Source organism: Micromys minutus (assembly GCF_963924665.1).
Source record: "Micromys minutus genome assembly, chromosome: 5".
Taxonomy (NCBI): domain Eukaryota; kingdom Metazoa; phylum Chordata; class Mammalia; order Rodentia; family Muridae; genus Micromys; species Micromys minutus.
In genome coordinates this window covers 3725198-3742311 of record NC_137974.1, presented here as the reverse complement: position 1 = coordinate 3742311, position 17114 = coordinate 3725198, and the positions used below count along the sequence as shown (strand labels likewise).

Below are 17114 nucleotides of genomic sequence, written 5' to 3'. Positions count from 1 at the left end.
TGAGGGTGAGGCAGCAGAGATGGAGCTAAAGTGGTGGTTTGGCTCATTGCCACATTAACCCAATTAGGCACAGCAAAAACTTGTTCTGTCCCTCTTAGGGCTGTGTCATTGGTGGTTGTGTGTTTAACAAATACAGGGGTGTGGTGGAAATGCAAGATACAGGCAAGTTCGAGCAGGCACAAGCCACAGTGATGGGAACACTATCGGAGCACATAAGGACAGCTTATAAATAGTATCCTTTCCGGGATAAAATCATTATGGAATTCCCCGTTTCCCTTTTCAGTCCCCTTGCTGTTCATCTCCCTTTATCTGGTAACTCCACCTATGTGAGTGTGAATGTCTGTGTGTGTGTGCACATCTCTCTGTGTGTGCACGTCTCTGTATGTATGTGCATATGTGTGCACATGTCTGTGGGGGCATGTGTGTGTGTATGTTTCTCTCTGAGCATGTGTCTTACTTGCTTTCCAGCACACATATGACAGGTGATGTCCTACCCTGTTAAATACATTCCAGTCTCTCCAGGGTACATTGTGCCCCATCGCTGCTCTCTTTCCACTTCCCTCCCACCCAGGGAGCTCCTGCAGGCCCTCTCCTTGCAGTGCAGACTCCTGGTCTTGCCTTTTGCTCCAGAGCCACTCTATGCCTTTGGCCTGTTGGTCCTCTCTCCCAGATGGACAACTCCCCAGGCCTGGGAGATACGAGTTATGAACTCTGAGTGTAGGATGATCTTGTCACTGCCAAGGAGGTGAAGGCAGGAGTCTGTAGAACTGGTGGACCTACGGCCATCGTGGGACAGAACTGAAGAGCAGGAACAAATCCTCTGAGAATCTATTCTCATGACCTAGACTCATCAGGGTTCCCCGCCAGAGGCTGGTACTCTTGGTAGCAAAGTTCCAGAGGGGACATACGCTTTTATGTGGTGGGCGTCTGCCAAAGCCATGTCTATGATGGTACTAAAAGTATCTTCTCTTTTGGAGTTATGCTATACAGACCCAGAGGAAGGCTCGAGAGGCTGAGGTTAGGTATGGGCGAGGGGCCTATGCCACTCAGAGGTAGAAGTAGCAAGCTCACTGTATGTGTGCTGCCTTCTGCATGGCTGGTAGGGACAGCGGGGAAGGGGGTCTGCAGGCCAGCTGCTCAGTAGTGGCACTGGTGGGGATGCATCCGGCCGCTGCATGTCACTGGTCTCCTCAGGCTCAGGTGTTCCTGGTGCTTTTGTGTGGAAAAGCCATTCATTTCATACTAGCATTGCTGATGGAAAAACACACGTTTTCCCTCAGTCATATTTTAGGTCTTTAGCAATTTTGGTTGTTCTGCGTTCTTTTCACAGTGGAGTGTGATGCTCCCCAGTGCCTGCGCCTTGCTTCTTAAGGCCACGTACCAACAAGCCTCCACTAATGTATTCTGCACAACTCATCCCTTTTCATAAGTGGGCTGAAAGCTTACGTCAGAATACAGGATTTGAGTCACTCTAGAAAAATGAGAAATGCACGACAAGCAAATGGGTGAGAACTCTCTAAAACACAGAGCACAACAATAACCCCCAAAACAGAGAATCCAAACCACCGATCAAAGAGACCAATCACAAAGCTCTGTCTGTGTGGCACAGACAGACAGGCGGCCAGTGTGAACGCTATCAGCCTTAGCTTTCAGCTCTGACTTACCTTCTGAGTGTTGTTAATAGTTACATTTATAAAGCATTTTCTTCTACAATCCATGAATGTTTCTCAACCACCTAACATCACTTTCTCCTCAGAGGAACATCTCCTTTGAAGGTATTTCTATGGATAAAGTCCTCACAACTGTATCTGAGTACAAGTTTTTAAGCAGTCTCTATCTTGGTGGAAGAGAGCTGGGATCTGAATCTTTGGTCCCTGGACGTATCTAGTTAGCACTCACTACATACTGGCTAGAAAGCAAGACCAGAAACTGGAAGTACTTGCAGGGCACCCAGGCTTCTCCAGGAGAGATGACGGAGCGTGGATTCCACTCCACTGACCCATCTTACCCTACCATAAGACAATACTTTCCTAAGCACTGATCAATGTCAGGTTCCACTTCCGTATCAGAGCCAGAAGGAAGCGATCGGTTTCCCAGACTGCAAATGACAAGTCTGTGGCTCACCAGGATCAGATAATTGGTCCTGTGCACAGGAAAGATAGGTCTATAATGTCTCTCTACATCAGCACCTTTTATCTACATGTCTGTAGGAGCATCATGGATTCTGCTAAACCCATTCTCTTCGATCTCTGACGTAAGAGAAACTACCTGCTTGCTTTGAAACATGGCTTCAATAGTTTAAAACATTATCACAAATCATTTGTCCTCTAGAAGAAACAATAATGTAACTTGGGTGGGCTGAGATCATCAGAGTAGATACAAGGGGTGAGAACAGAGAGGTTGAGAATGCCATTACAAGTCCCACGGCAGAATTGCTGGGAGCTGGGACCGAGTACAGGGTAGGTCTCCCACAGGCTTCCTTCAGCCCTGCTTGTGTGTGTGACACACTGCCCTGTGTGTGTCTGCACTGTCTGAACCAACTCATTGATGACAACAGATTCCTGCTCACTCACCTGCTCCTGGAGGACTTTCAGCAGTGCTTGTGTGTGAGATTGCTCCTCCTTCGCCTGCTCCAGCTCTGACTTTTTGTTGTTCAGCTCCTCCTGGATAGCCAGCAATTGCTGTGAAACCAAGGGACAGTTGGTGTGGGGAGGGCCAAGGGCCAGGGGAATGGAAGATGCTCACAATAGCCTCCAAACAACAGCAAGGGCTTTGCTTGTTTCTAAACACAAAGGCGTCATACAAATATCAGCTGACTTTTGGGATAGGCTTCCTCACATACAGTAAGAAGCATTGCAGATTTGGACACAGAGGTAGGGTGTTTATGATACTGACATGTAATATTTGTGAAGACACCATTATATTCCCCTGGCCAATGAGTATTTGTAAAAGTATATTAAATCATGTTAATAAAACAAACTGACAGATGACTACTCAGGGGCTGGAGAGATGCTTCAGAAGTTAAAACATAGGTTTGATTCCAAGTACCCGCAGGGCAGTGGATAACAGTTCAGCTCTGCTTCTGGGGAATCCAATGCTTTTTTTCCACCTTCCACTAGTATTTGGATACGCACATATACATAAAAAATAAGTATTTTTAAAATGCTTAAAAATTAACCCAAAGCCTACTTGTTCGGTTTTATTTGATTTCCATATCAAAGTAAAGCTAGCTTTGTGGCAATACCGAACAGCTATTTCCCCAAGTGGCAGGAGCCACGAAAGCTCTTTTTACCTTCTCTGTTATGGTGGGGATGTTTTATTGGATCAGCAGGACAGAAGTCCAACTGCAATACATATATCAGCTGAGAAAACTGCTGATATAAGCTGTCAAAACACTAAGCTACGGCCTACACCACAATTTTCAGGCAGGGCTACTGGAGGGATTTTGTGAGCCTTAAGCTCTCCGTGTTCTATCAATTGTAACTCATCTGGAGGCTTGGCTTGTCTGCCCGAAGCGCAGGGCTGCCCTGCCCTGTCTGTCAGAGGTTAACATGCATGTGGGCTAGAGAACACGTTCAGGAGCTGCGAATGGGGTCCTGGAAATGGCGATGTCTATCCAAAGCCTCTTGACAACAAAGGGCCAGTTTGAAAGCACAGAAGAGCTTGTTGTCCTGCTGTGGTGCATAATTAATGCTCATCAGTGGACAGGAAGGCTGGTGCTGTCCTGCCGTGCAGCGGCCATGCCACCATCAGGTCACACAGCAGTTGGCCAGTTGCTACCCACAGAACCCAAAGCACCCTCACACTGGGTTTCTCCTGCTATGGCCACCACTTGGAAGGATTCACTGAATGTTCAATAGCACAGGTTTCAGTCGAACTGGATATGGGAAGTGCTCACAAAAACTAAACCAAAGCAAACAGAAAGAAAAACACCCCCTTCACCCAACACACACACACACACACACACACACACACACACACACACACACACACACACACACCACACAGAAACAAAACACTCCCTCCACCCAACATAAACAATGATTGTTCTTCTAGCTCAGGTCCTCTTATTCCATGATGGTGACTCTCTGACAACTCATGAACATAAGCTGTGTGTCAGCAGCCTAGGACAAAGAGACGTGGCAGCCCTTCAGGTCCTGTGGTGTACAGAGAAGCAAGTAAAGACGGGGGCTTTGCCCCGTTCACTCCCATTCATTGATGGCCAGAGGACAGCCCAAGGTTGTCTGATTGTCTGATGAAGACATATCCATATTGTAGGGAGGCGTTTTCTTAACTGAGGTTCCCTCCTCTCAGGAGAGTCTAGGTAAGACATGAACTAGGCAGCACACCCTGGGTTCTTTGTGAACAACAGTAGTCGATCGACCTTCTCTGTTTCCAAAGTACTTGCTGCTGTGTCACATTTTATATACACGTCAACTAGATAAGTTCCATCAGTGATAGTTTAAAATTGGGCTTATGTGATCTATAGCAGGCAGTAAATGAGAGAGTGGAGAGATGGAGGGATGCTTGGTCTAATTTTCCTCCTTGTATGTAATCAAACTATGATTCTGCAAAGAGAAGGAACAGAAACTATCTGGGGCTTCCTCACTTGATAATTTATTGTTCTAGGCGTACAGATATTAAAAAAAAACATTCCGAGGAAAATTGTAGCTCCATTTGACACATTTGATTCATTATTCTGGCAGCTTTGGCTATCCTTAAAATCTGAAGAGTATTTCCTAAAAGGTTAAATATTTCCAATCAATGGATTTATAATTGTATTATTTATTTCCTGTGTCCACTCTCTCCTGACCCCCAAAGAAACTTCCAATACTCTTACTTTGCACATTCTGTAAAATTAATGCTTTCTTTGGTTTACAAAGTATAAACTTGAGAATCTAATATTTATCTATTCAAAAGCAGTGGTGGCTCAAACTTCGATCCTTCATGACTAGGCGCCCTATACAAACAGTGAGATCATCTACAACTAGACATTTTAAGTTAGATTTTCTGGTCCTTTTCACTGAAATTTATGAGACTGTATAGTATTCTTTCTAGTTTGAATTTTTAAGTACCAACGTGCCTCAATTACAGGCATTCACAGGCAGCTAGAACTTAATCAGAAGTGTCTCCCGGTTGGATTGGCTGACTGTGGCATAATTTTAATTTAACATTTGAGAGTATGGCATTAAACAGATGCACTATTACATTCTTGGGTGGTTACAACTGAGTGTGTTCCAATTAGACAATTATCCATATGCCAATCAAGTGGAAACACTCCAGCGGACAACAAGCAGGTAAATAAATGCTGTACCTGCCGTGACTTGATATTTCTAGGCTATGGATTTAATAAGATCATTTGTAATGCTCCTTGGAGATGAAGACTTGGGTGTGCAGTGGGTCTCCCTTTCTAACAAATTCAAAGAGCATTACAAATGTTAGTCGGAGCCCTAGAATAAGTGAGGTCACATTTCCATTTTTACAGATGGGAGAATCCTGGGCTCCTGTATGTCATTTACCTGGGGTCGCACCATCTAGGAGAGAGCTATCGCTTGCACCGCTCAGTTTTCTTACCTCAAACTGCGCTTTCTACCCTTGGCAACCATGGTGCACCGTCCATTTTAAATGGAAAGGAGAACACACCAATGGAGATCAGAACAATCCTCCTAGTAATGACTTGAACTTGGGCATTCATCTTTCCCTCTGAGGAGCAGGCCCCCTGAGGGAGACTTTACTGTGAGCACTGCTGAGCGAAGTATAGTGGGCTGAGCTTTCCTTTAAAACCTGCAAAGCCTTCCTTGTGCCTTTGTTTCCTAAGTCCTGCAATTTTGCTACCAAAGTAATATTTGGACATGACATAAGGCCAGATTTTGTGGGAGCTGGAGATGACCGTGTGTGACTTCTATAAGGTAGACCAACACCACTGCACTTGCAATGGCTGGAACTCAGGGCTCTGTCAGCCTAGAACATGGCGCTGGGGGGGGGGGGAGGGTAGAAGTGGCAGATGTCACAAATGGAGACCACCTTGAAATACACTGCTGATTTTGTGCCCTCCATGGTGGCAGGAGTCAACATCCTTTCTAAATTTAGACTTATTTAAATTGGAGACACTTTGATTCTAGCTAGAGCACTAATGATGGCCACCAGCCCACAGACTCACTCTCCCAGGCTCCCTCCCTCTTGTCTTTGCTCTAAGCTATCACCAGGGATTAGTGCTACGTCCAGTCCTGAAACAATCTGCTAACATCTATTCCTTCCGTCAACTATGTGCTTCCCATTCAGCTGGGAAATGTGGAGGATACGGAAGGAAAATCAATTCAGGGACCCTGTCTTCACAGTGCTGGGTCATGAAGATGTTAATGTAAACACATTCACTAACAGGACAATACATTATACTCTAATAGGGACTGTGGCCCATGAACTTTAAACAGCAGCCCCAGGACTTTTGGGTGGTCAAATTCTGTTGCTTGAATCACTTGTTCCACTGGAGAACCTAAGCCACTGGACCTTTCAATCCACGGAAAATCCTAAGTTTAAACTCAACATGTTCAGTCATTTTGACTTGGGTTTAACCGTTCTTTCTACTCTTACAAATTTGCTATCCCCCAGATGCTCTAAGCACTGGGACGCATCTTGAAGGACAGTAGAGTATCACCTAAGGCAGGGAGGCCAGAAATTTCTCAGGAATTTCCATCCCAGGTCATAGTGTGTGTGACTTGATGGTCTCCATGGCAATGCAGTGTCTAAAGGCCTTGTGTCCAACCGGATTTCCTCAGTCATCTCCGCCTGCAACATGACTTCACAGGGGGTCAGCTTTGTCAACTTGGTGACTTGCTGTAACTCTGAGATGGGACACACACCCCTGAGCCCTTTTGTGCTAGGGGGATATTTCAGCTGGGCACATCTTCCAGGGCTCTTCACACTTTCTACCTCTTCATGTGCTTTGGTTCATGCCCAGTGCTTAGCCTGTTGAGGGATGTCAATGTGTGGCCCTGCCGTGGAGTGCAGTTCATCGGTGCCTGTTTTACTCTAAGCCTAAAAATCCTGAGCCCATCTCCAGCTGGGAGGGAAAGTTGAGATAAAGAAATCTAGTAAGCATGCTCACAACCTGAGAGCAAGGCTAGCCCAAAATGAAAGTCCTTGGAGTGTTGTTTCTGACAACTGGGGGAAATAAGGGAAGGGTTGGCATTTACCATCCCATACCTGCAAAGGGAGAGATGGCACTAGCTGGAATTTTCTCATCGCAAGAGGCAGTAAGACTATGGAAGATCTATTCCATCTGAAAATGTCATCTGCGCCCACCTGGGGATGAAACTGCACTTCAATTTTATGTCGGGTTGAGGGGAAAACCAAGCTGTGGCCCTTGTATCAATCCTGGCACCTCCCTTTCTCTGCCTCCGGTCAGGGTGACCCCTGAGGGAGGGACATCTCCTGGAGAGAACTCCTCATTCAGATGACTGATAACAGGAGCGCTGGATCTTAGAAATGAAATTGTGTTCTGAGCTAATATCCTATTACACCAGGCTATACATATTTAATTCCTTGGGCCTTTCCTCATAAATCAATTCCTCCAGGCCCTTAATCTCGTCAATATCTTTCCTGATATTGAATTTTAAATGCTATTCTCATTGCTAGGCAGAAAGGCGATCTCTTGTTTTTGATGGGATCAGGAGTCATTTAAAGCCCAGGGGTGCCTGAGGCATGGTCCTGTCCTCTGACCCCCTTGTCAAGAAACTAATGCCAGAGCTGAGAGGCCCCAGGTGCAGACCTGTTGGGGGTCAGCCTTTGAGAGTTCAAGACCATGAGCCTGGGGATAATAGAAAGCAGAAATAGGGTTTAGGCCCTCATTTGGAGTTCTGAAACATAAAGCAACTTGTCTCTCCCAAAGGTAGTCTGCTGGCAGGGGGTCTGTTCCCCAAGTCTGAGAAGAGCATGACCTTAAAAATGTTAGTGTACTTTTGAGAGAGATCTTCCAAGGTGTTTGGGGTCAGGAGAAGAGAAAAAAGCCCTCAGAAAATGGCATCTCTGAGCTGAAGCAGTCCAAATTCTCTGGGATTGGCCTTTAATAAAATAGAAATTCTCCTGCTATAGAGGGTATGTCTGTGAGTGTGTTGGGGGAGGGGTGTCAAGGAATCTTTTGAATAAAGCAAAATTTCCAAAGGGTGGTACAAATTTTATGTCTTCCAGAGCCACAGGGAGGATGGAAACCACTAAAATGCAGGATGTTGAGAATCCAAGCTTGCAGGAGGCGGTGGGAGTCCCTACCTCCCAAGGGGCTTGACTGAGATGCAGGAGTTTGATACAAAGATAGGGAATTTTAAGGCAGTGACTAAACCTATCAAGGGTCCATTCATTACCATAGTGTACCAGCAAATCTGTGCAAAACCAGTGATAACCTCGTTCACAAGATCTATCGATCTAGATGCACAAGGATTGTTCCCAGCGCTGCAGACATTTAACGAGACACGCAGTCTTTAGATTAGTCCATTCCTCCGGTCTACGGAGATATTCCCATAGCACCATGTTCCCATCTCAGGCCCTCCCCAGTCTACCTTCACACACACTCTTCTGCACATATCTCTAGAAAGATTCCTTTATCAGTTTTGCAGGGGTGTGTGTGTGTGTGTGTGTGTGTGTGTGTGTGTGTGTGTGTGAGCCTGCTTGAAATTATGTGCAGAACATCCACATCTATGCTGGAGCTTGCAGAAGAGGGCAGCAGATCCCCCGGAACTGGAGTCATGGGTGGTTGCCAGTCACCATGGGAGTGCCGAGGACCAACTCCAGGTTCTTCCTAAGATCAAGAAGCACTCTAAACTGCTGAGCCATTTCTCTACCCAAACACATACCTCTCTGTTTTTAACTCAGAGTCATTTGTTTTCGATTTGGTACCAAGTACACTTTGCATTTCAACAATGGACTTAAAACGAGCAGCCACAGTGCAGTTACCACAAAGCTTGCGCATAGGTAACCATCAGACAGGATCACTCTAAGACTCTGCTTACAATTCAAACGTGGGACAGAGAACCATGAAATCCCGGCTGGGTTTTTTTTTTTTTTTTTTTTTTTTTTTTTTTATGGGAAGTCCATATTTTAGTTCCCATGTGCAACATTTGTATCAAATGTTGCCATTTTGAAAACTGTTGCGTGTTCCTTTTGTTTGCTTTGAAACTAAGAGACAAGTGTCTGGCATCTGTGACATCATTAATAGTTACCTCCATGGTGCTTCTGCATTTGTTTGGTTCAATTGAAATCTGCTTCTATTGACTAGATAATGGTTTACAAACGTATGTGTGCCACCAGGGCGGGCCAAAGTTCAAGCAGGCAGGTTCGTAAAACTGTTGCTGTGTTTTTCTGTTTGCTGCACTGTATCTCAAGTTTATAGACTTTAAGGTACATATACATACAGCTGAAGTTCACTGGAAGACTGATCTCCAGCCTGAATATACACTTCCTCATCATTACTAATACCAATTTTATCTCGTGATTATCACAGAAAACAACAGCACTCAGAGAGGGAAAGGCTTGCAAAGGGTATGTGTCTAGTGTGCATAGATAGTCCCTATTCCAGGCAGTCTGTCCGCTAAGAGAGGTAAATCCTGACTTTAGTTCATTTGATGGGAGTTGATAGGAAGGGTTTCATATGATGTGGTTTTAAATGCCATTCCATTTATGAGAATATGCCCTTGGGAGGAGGCTGTGGGAAAGACAGGTCCTTCTTGGCATTCATGTAACCCCCTGGGGTTATTATACCCCATGTTCCTATGAGGAATCTTTATTCTGACGAGAAATATAGGTCAGGGTTGGTGAAAGGGCAAATAAGCCACACACCAGCTCTTCGGAGGAATATGCTGTGCAGCCTTGAGTGAGCCACTCAGCATCTCTGATCTTCCCTTTTCTGCTAGCCATTCTCCCGTCAAAACTGCCTCATGAGTCCCGAAGCAGCGTTGCAAAGCAACATACCAATTGATTTCTTCATTGCTGAGCAAAGGCAAGAGAGATATAAATGTCGGAGGGAGGGCTTTGAAACACATTTTCTCTTCTTCACATTTTACCCCCCTTGAGGTGTAATTTGCAGGGTCAGCTCAGTTTCCTGTTTCTCACTTTCTCTGGAACTTAAATTAACAATATTTACCAGTGGGAAGTTATGAGACTAAGGAACATCCCCTACGTAATGGAAGGTTTCTTGAGTGGCCAATGGTACTGAGTTCCATAAAATGCTGTCATTATCCTCTTTGTAAAAATGGCAGTGTTTGACGAAGCCAGGTCAAGTGGCTTTTAACAACCATGAGTGGGCGGAACCCGGGATTGTAGATTGATACTTGGACAGAGAGGTCTGTTGTCTGGCCCCACCCTAGTGGGCTAGCTGTCTCCCTTCTGCTGGTTTTCAAAACACAGACAGCCTACCTGCCATGAGTTAACACCATTCACACAAGAGGGTGTCAAATGCCCCGTGAAGTAGAGATGGGTGGCGCTATTTTGTCCTTTGCCTCAGCCAGCACTTCTGTGGATGCTAATCCAATTTGCCGCCGTGTATTTATTCTTACCACATTTCCCCCCTGGAGTTATATGAGTTGGTTATCACCCTAACCTCTGGACACATGTACAGAAATTTACAATATTAACCTGCTTTCCAGCCAGGTTGGCCCATTTACTTCAATCAAATCAAGTCCTGATTGAACAGATGGGTCTTGAAATGGGCTGCAAAGGCCAAGAGAGCTATGTTCTTTCTTTGTAGCATTTCTAATGAAGTCATGGTGAGAGGCGCCAGTGAGAAAACCCTACATGGACAAGCTCCTGGGGCCTCCCTTGGAGGGGGGTCTTCCGTAAGTGATCTTGGTATCACTTACTTTCATAGTTAACGCAGACAGAGTTCACTCTGACCTCATCAGCAACGGCTGAGCCCAAGGCCACTGGGCTCTTCACTGCAATGCTTGGGTTTTTTGAATTAGAGTATGCACATGTGTGGAGGGGAATTTTAATGCCCCCCCTCCACCCTAGTTCTATGGATTAAATCTACAGCTTTGTTCATGCGATATAAGCTTTCTAATATCGAGCTGTATTTCTAACCTTACATTAACTTCGTATTTTGAGATAAGATTGGTTTTTTTTTCTTTCTTTCTTTCTTTCTTTTTTTTTTTTTTTCAAAATTGTCCAAGCTGGCCTTGAACTTGCTCTGTAGCACAATTAGGCCCAGAAGAGAAGAAAAACACACGTATTTGATATTTTCAATCTTTGGGTGGCTCCAGAACAAACTTTCTAAATAGGAAGCCATGGTTTGGGTTTTTGTTGTTGTTTGTTTGTTTGTTTTCTAATTAAGGAATCAGAAGCAGAGGAAGTCTGCCAATTTCCCTAAACCTTCCCAGTTATTGGAATATGATTAGGCCAATTTTGAACACTACCTGTCCCAGTCTCACAGTAACTCTGGACCTCTGTCATGTTCCTCCTAGGTCACTCCTCCAGGCCAGGAGAGAGCAAAGGCAGACAAATGCCATCTTTCTGAAGAGCAGGTTGTCCTGTTGAGGCTGGTTATCCTCTGAACTAGTTCAGATTTGCTCGCTTTTAATTGTAGATTGTAGATTCTTTTTCTTTCCATTATTATTATTGTTGCTATTTACTTTCTTTCAATGAGCCAGGGTCTTACTGTGTAGGCCATGGTGGCCTTGCCTAGCCTGGCCTCATCTCTGTCTCTGAGTGCCACCACTTGTAGCTGAACTATAGATATGAGAAATATTGGCAGCAACAACAGAAAGCCCCAATACACGGCCATTGTGACTATGCTCATAACAAACACTGGCCTGAATGTCCTGACCCTCGCCTCACACAGCTCTTTGGGGGGATGGAGTAAACTAGCTGAGAAGTGCTCTCTCCCTGCACCGTTCTCTGAGTTTTAAGACCAGAAGCACCTACCCTCAGATGTATACAGAACTTGTCCTACTACGTCATCTGTATCTCTTCCTGGAATACAAAACTTAAGCTGCTAACTTGATTTTTTAAAGATTAGTTCAGCCAGACTCTCAATTTCATCTGATTCGCTATTGATAAGATACTTGATCCTACAAGTGTCATCGCCTGGGTTTAAAAGTGTGTCCCAAAGGTGTCCTTGCTGCCCTCATGAGTTCATGAGGATTTATGGGTTTTACCTTGTTTGCCTTTTTACTATTGTTTACCAGTTCTCATTTCTAACTACCCAGTTTTTTTTCTATTTTATTGGTTTTTCCAATCGCCAGTATTTGGATGTGTTGATCTATTTCTACTGTATTGCAATGTCTCTCAATCCCTGTCTGTCTTCCTTTGTGCTTATTTCTTTTTGGACAAGAGGAACATGTTTTTGTCACTGTTTCCAGTGAGAGTGCCCATGCTTACCAGTGAGACCCAGTCACTGAACACCTAAGTGACACCTGCCTTTGGATAAAGAGGTGGTGACAGACCTAAGTCAGGGACAGTGGCTCTATGGGGTGGGAGTGTCAACAGAATGTACCGAGAGAAGAGAACAGCAAGCTGCTCACTGCAGGTCAGGCTGTTCCTTCATTTTCGGAAATCTAAGACAAAAGCTTGCATGTATTTTCACCATCGTCTTCCTAAAGACTTTGAAAAACAAAAGAAATGCCATGGCTATTTGCTAAAACTATCTGTGTGTGTGTGTGTGTGTGTGTGTGTGTGTGTGTGTGTGTGTGTGTGTGTGTGTAAGAAATAGAAATTCAAGGAAAAAGGGGGAGTGATGGGGGAGGGGAAAATAACAGAGGGGTAGGGGGTGACAAAAGGGGAGGGATGAGGGAAGAAGATGGAGACAGACAGACAGACACAAGAACTATTTAGGAAATTGCTGCATTGAAGAAGTAGCGTCCAGATGAGAACTTCATGCTGCCGGTGTTTCCCCTCATCAACTGCCTGAAGTGGGTGGTCTATAAAGGAAAGGCCAGATTGGGCAGTAACTCTGTTTAAGCTCCCCTTGATGACTATTCAGGGTGCTTTGTTAAACAGAGGAGAAACCATAGTCTTTAACTAACCATCTAACATCTTGGAATTGAATTCCCAGTTCTATACTTGGTTACAGTTGCAGACACTTTAAGATAACTGACTAGGCTATCCCATTGGTCAGCATTTCAGTGCGATTACTGGTCTGTCCTTCTATGTGCATGAAGAAAAAAAAGACTCTGGAAGAGTAATGCCAGATGTTAGCTGGCCGGCCAGCGGGGCAGAGTCATGTGAGCTGTGTGTCTCTGTCTACGCCATGTTTATCATGTGTGTCACGTTTCAGCAGTTGGGCTTACATTTTTGCACAGAATTGAAAAGTAAAACCAAAATCCCAAAGATCCGGGAGACTCCACCCACAATCTCTGTTTTCTTCTGCATCTTTTCACCTGCTCAAATAAATCCTTCCCCGTCTTCTGCCTACTCTTGTAGGCATTTCCCCTCGCCTTCCTTCCACTTCATGGGTTTCTTTTCAGATGAGAAGGAAATTGGACAGCTGCTCTGATCTCCCTGTGCCCTCTTTACGCAGCTGCAGGAAGGAAGCCTGGAGCAGGGCACCCTCCCGACGGTACCCCAGATCTGCAGGAGGATGGCATCAGGCTGGCTGGGATGGTTCAGCTGCTGTGTGCAGGCAGCCCGTGGTGCCGTGGGCTCGGGGGTTTATGGTGAGTGGAGCTGAGGCACCTCGGCAGACAATAAAGAACTGAAGTCAAGGCCAGACTACAAGGATTCATTTTAGCATCTGTGGCTGGAGGGAGAGAGGTGGCAATGGTCAAACAGAAGAGGCCAGACTGTGTCTGTGGCAAAACTCCATTTTGATTTACTACGTTCCAGAAAAGATCCTTTCCACCATAAATCTGGTACTCAGCATAATAACGCACATAAGTCAGGAGGCAATTTCCGAAGGAGGTGGTGCAAGGGAAGGTCGCTCAGAGGTCTCTAGGCTGCTGGCTGAGTGGCACAGACAAAGGCCCTGCTTCCCAACTATCCCGGAGATGGTACAGGGATACTGGACAGTCAGATTCGACTGCAGAAGTCAGAAAGGGCATAGAAGGCGAATGCTTCGAACGATCCTCAGGGCGGTGCCATTGTTTCTACCCCTGGCTCCTGCATTGATTCATGCACTGGCCTCATTATTTCTCAGAGCGATGATTACTAATGAGGAAGCATTTGATGATCAGATTAATTAATGGAGGCGTAAGAGAAATCAGGATGCGATGAGCCTCCGGTAGTTAGGTTTCATTGGGGCTTTTTCTTTTCCCTCCCAGAAGTGAAGAGATTGATTTTCCTAGTTTAAATGCAATAAATGAAAGCCGTGGGCTTGTTGGCTGCCTTTTGCTAGCTCTTACCCTGCTAGTGTGAAGGCCAAATTGGAGCCTGTGATAGAGAAACAGCAAATGGCCTGCTGATGTGATCCTGTCCCCTGACGCCTGGGCAAGAACGTCCCCCAGGCTTCTGCTGCCATGACTATGTGCTGAGGCACTGACGTTCAAGAAACATGGCTCAGAAAGTGATGGTGTCAGAGAGGGACACAGGCTGTGGTCAGAGAGAGCAGGGCTAGGTTTCTACACTGCCTTCTGCGGGTCTCACACCTACAGGACTTAGTTTCTTGCCTGGAATTCTGGATGTGGGGTCCTGAGATGGAGAAATATACAAAAGTACTCTGGGGAGGTGGATGGAGAAAGGAACTTGCTCATGAAAGGGCAGATGTATCAGCACAGGCCTCCCTGGGCCAGGGAACATTGCCTGGACCTTCCTGTATGAAACCTGGGTATTATTTACTATACTTTAAGTTTCCAGCTCATCGTGTTGTTTGCTTACCTAGGACACAGTGGAAATGTCTGCACTGTGTAACTGCCTTTCAAAGTGTTCACAAGAATGACCTGGTTTTCTGACGACAAACGTCAGTGAGTTTGGCAGGACCCACTGGCCAGGTGGAGAACCCGAGGCTCTGACAGGCCCCTGTTCCCAAAGTGGGATAGAAAACAGTCAAGTGGGTTCGTTTGGCCCTCCCCTCCCTCAGTGTCTTCACAGTCTCTGTGCCCTTGGCAGGGCAGGGGCAGCCTGTCTCTTCTTTCAGCACAGGACGCTTGTTCTGGGAAGACAGCAGGATATCCAGTGGCCGGTCCTTGACAGCCGAGAGGACTCCGAGGGGATTTCTTCTGTTACCAGGTACAGTCCTTCTGTCTCATCCACAGACCAACAGGAACAGCTGTGGAAACTCTCACATTCTTAATGGATCTCAGGGGCGAGCACTCCGCACAGGGGACCACAGAAGCTTGGTTTGGGTTTCTGGTTCCAAATGGAGCTGATGATGTCTTCAAGCATCTCAGTCTGAAGCGAGATGCCATCTCCTTTAGGCGTTTGGAAGAAGGCCATCTGCAAATGTCAGAAGACACGGGGACTACTGGCACACTCCACAAATGACCTTGATACTGGCACACTCCACAAATGACCTTGATACTGGCACACTCCACAAATGACCTTGAAGCCACTAGGGGCTTCCATCATGTGGGCTGCTGTCTTGATGCCTCGAGCCAAAGTCAGGGCAGCAAGATGGGAAGAAAATAAAGGAGGCTCTGATATAGTCAAAGGAAAGGGAAGGGAGGCCGTAGCAGACTCTGAATTAGGATGCTCTGGTGTACGCGGTGTTTAATGACTGAACCTGTTTAAAGGCACATTTAAGATGTCCCTGGCATTTAAGATGTCCCTGTGTATGAGGCTTTCTGCCTCTAGTAAAATGCCGGTGACTTTTTATATGACTGTGGGAAAACCTTGGGAGGAATTCTCAGAGCTGAAAGGCCCGGTATCTGGGTAGATGAATAGAATGAGCTAAGAACACAGCCATGTCTGCACTCTCGGTTTGCAAAGGTAGCTTTTTATGTGTGCTCGTCTATTTTACACACACCCCTCTTTCGAACCTTTTAAGGCTGAAGGCCTTACAGCTTTTTAAAGAACCCCCCCTCCTTTGGTACATTGTCGTAAAATCCTTTGCACGGTGGTGCTGAATTCTGTTCTGGTGTATGTTTTCCTGCATTAAAAACATTATGGTAAAATTGTTAATACACTTCTTCCTGAATGAATCACACACCCCGTGCTTCTTACGGTGGGACAACTGAGGCCCAGAAACTCTCTTTAGAAGGTAGATTTTCATGATATGTTCATGCAAACAGCCTACATTCCAGACTGGTCCTTCTGTGTTTTTTCACACTCACCACGTGGAGTCCAAGTATTTCATAAAAATTCTTAAGGCACACGAATCATGCAACATTTAAATGTCTTCTGTTCAGATAACTTCTCCTTTTCTTTTCTTCCTGTTCTTCTGGGTTTGTGCCAGCACCCTTGATTAACAGTGACAGTAGAGGGTGCTGGCCTCTGTAGGCATCTTGCATGGTGTTCCTTCACCTCTTTCAGCTCCATGGAGACCGCCCTGCACTCTGCAGCTTCACACAGCCCCTGGGACTGAGGCTTCTCAACCACCAGATTTGGTGCTTATGTTCTTCCTCCTCTTCTCTTCCTCCTCCTCTTCTTCCTCCCCCTTCTTCTACTTCCTCTTCCCCTTTCTCTGTTCCAGGACCAGGAAAAAGATGGCATGGCTACCAGAGGCAGCCATTTCTTTTTATTGCATATTTCAGTTTCTTTGGCTCACACTTTCCTGCTGTCTGTTTTCCTTTACCTACAGTTTCAACTGTGTACTTTTGCCACTGTGGAGGTGTGAATGAAAATGGGGCCCACAGGCCCACAGGGAATGGCACTATTAGGAGGTGTGGTCTTGTTGGAGGAGGCGTGGCCTTGTTGGAGGAGGTGTGGCCTTGTTGGAGGAGGTGTGGCCACTGTTGGGTTGGGCTTTGAGGTCTCAGATGCTCAAGCCAGGCCCAGTGTCTCATTCCTTTCTTGCTGTCTGTTGATCCCAATGTAGATCTCTCAGCTATTCCTCCTGCACCATGTCTACTTGGAAGCCACCATGCTTTCCACCATGGCAATAATGCAGCCACAATTAAATGCCATTCTTTACTAGGGTTGCCATGGTCATGATGTCTTTTCACAGAAATAGAAACCCTAACTAAGAAAGTCACCATTTTTATTTCAAAATATACTGGTCTAGACTCCTTATTCCTTCCTTTAGACATTCATAAAGCTTC

General features: G+C 45.7%; 1 protein-coding gene across 1 annotated transcript in view; it reads right to left on the bottom strand.

Moving 5' to 3' along the window:
- ENOX1 (ecto-NOX disulfide-thiol exchanger 1) overlaps positions 1-17114 on the bottom strand; it is a gene marked incomplete at its 3' end in the record, with an annotated part of 494647 nt that overhangs the window by 51892 nt on the left and 425641 nt on the right. The window contains 1 exon segment of the mRNA XM_080917124.1: positions 2574-2681. Within this exon segment, the coding sequence (XP_080773250.1) occupies positions 2574-2681 (108 nt within the window).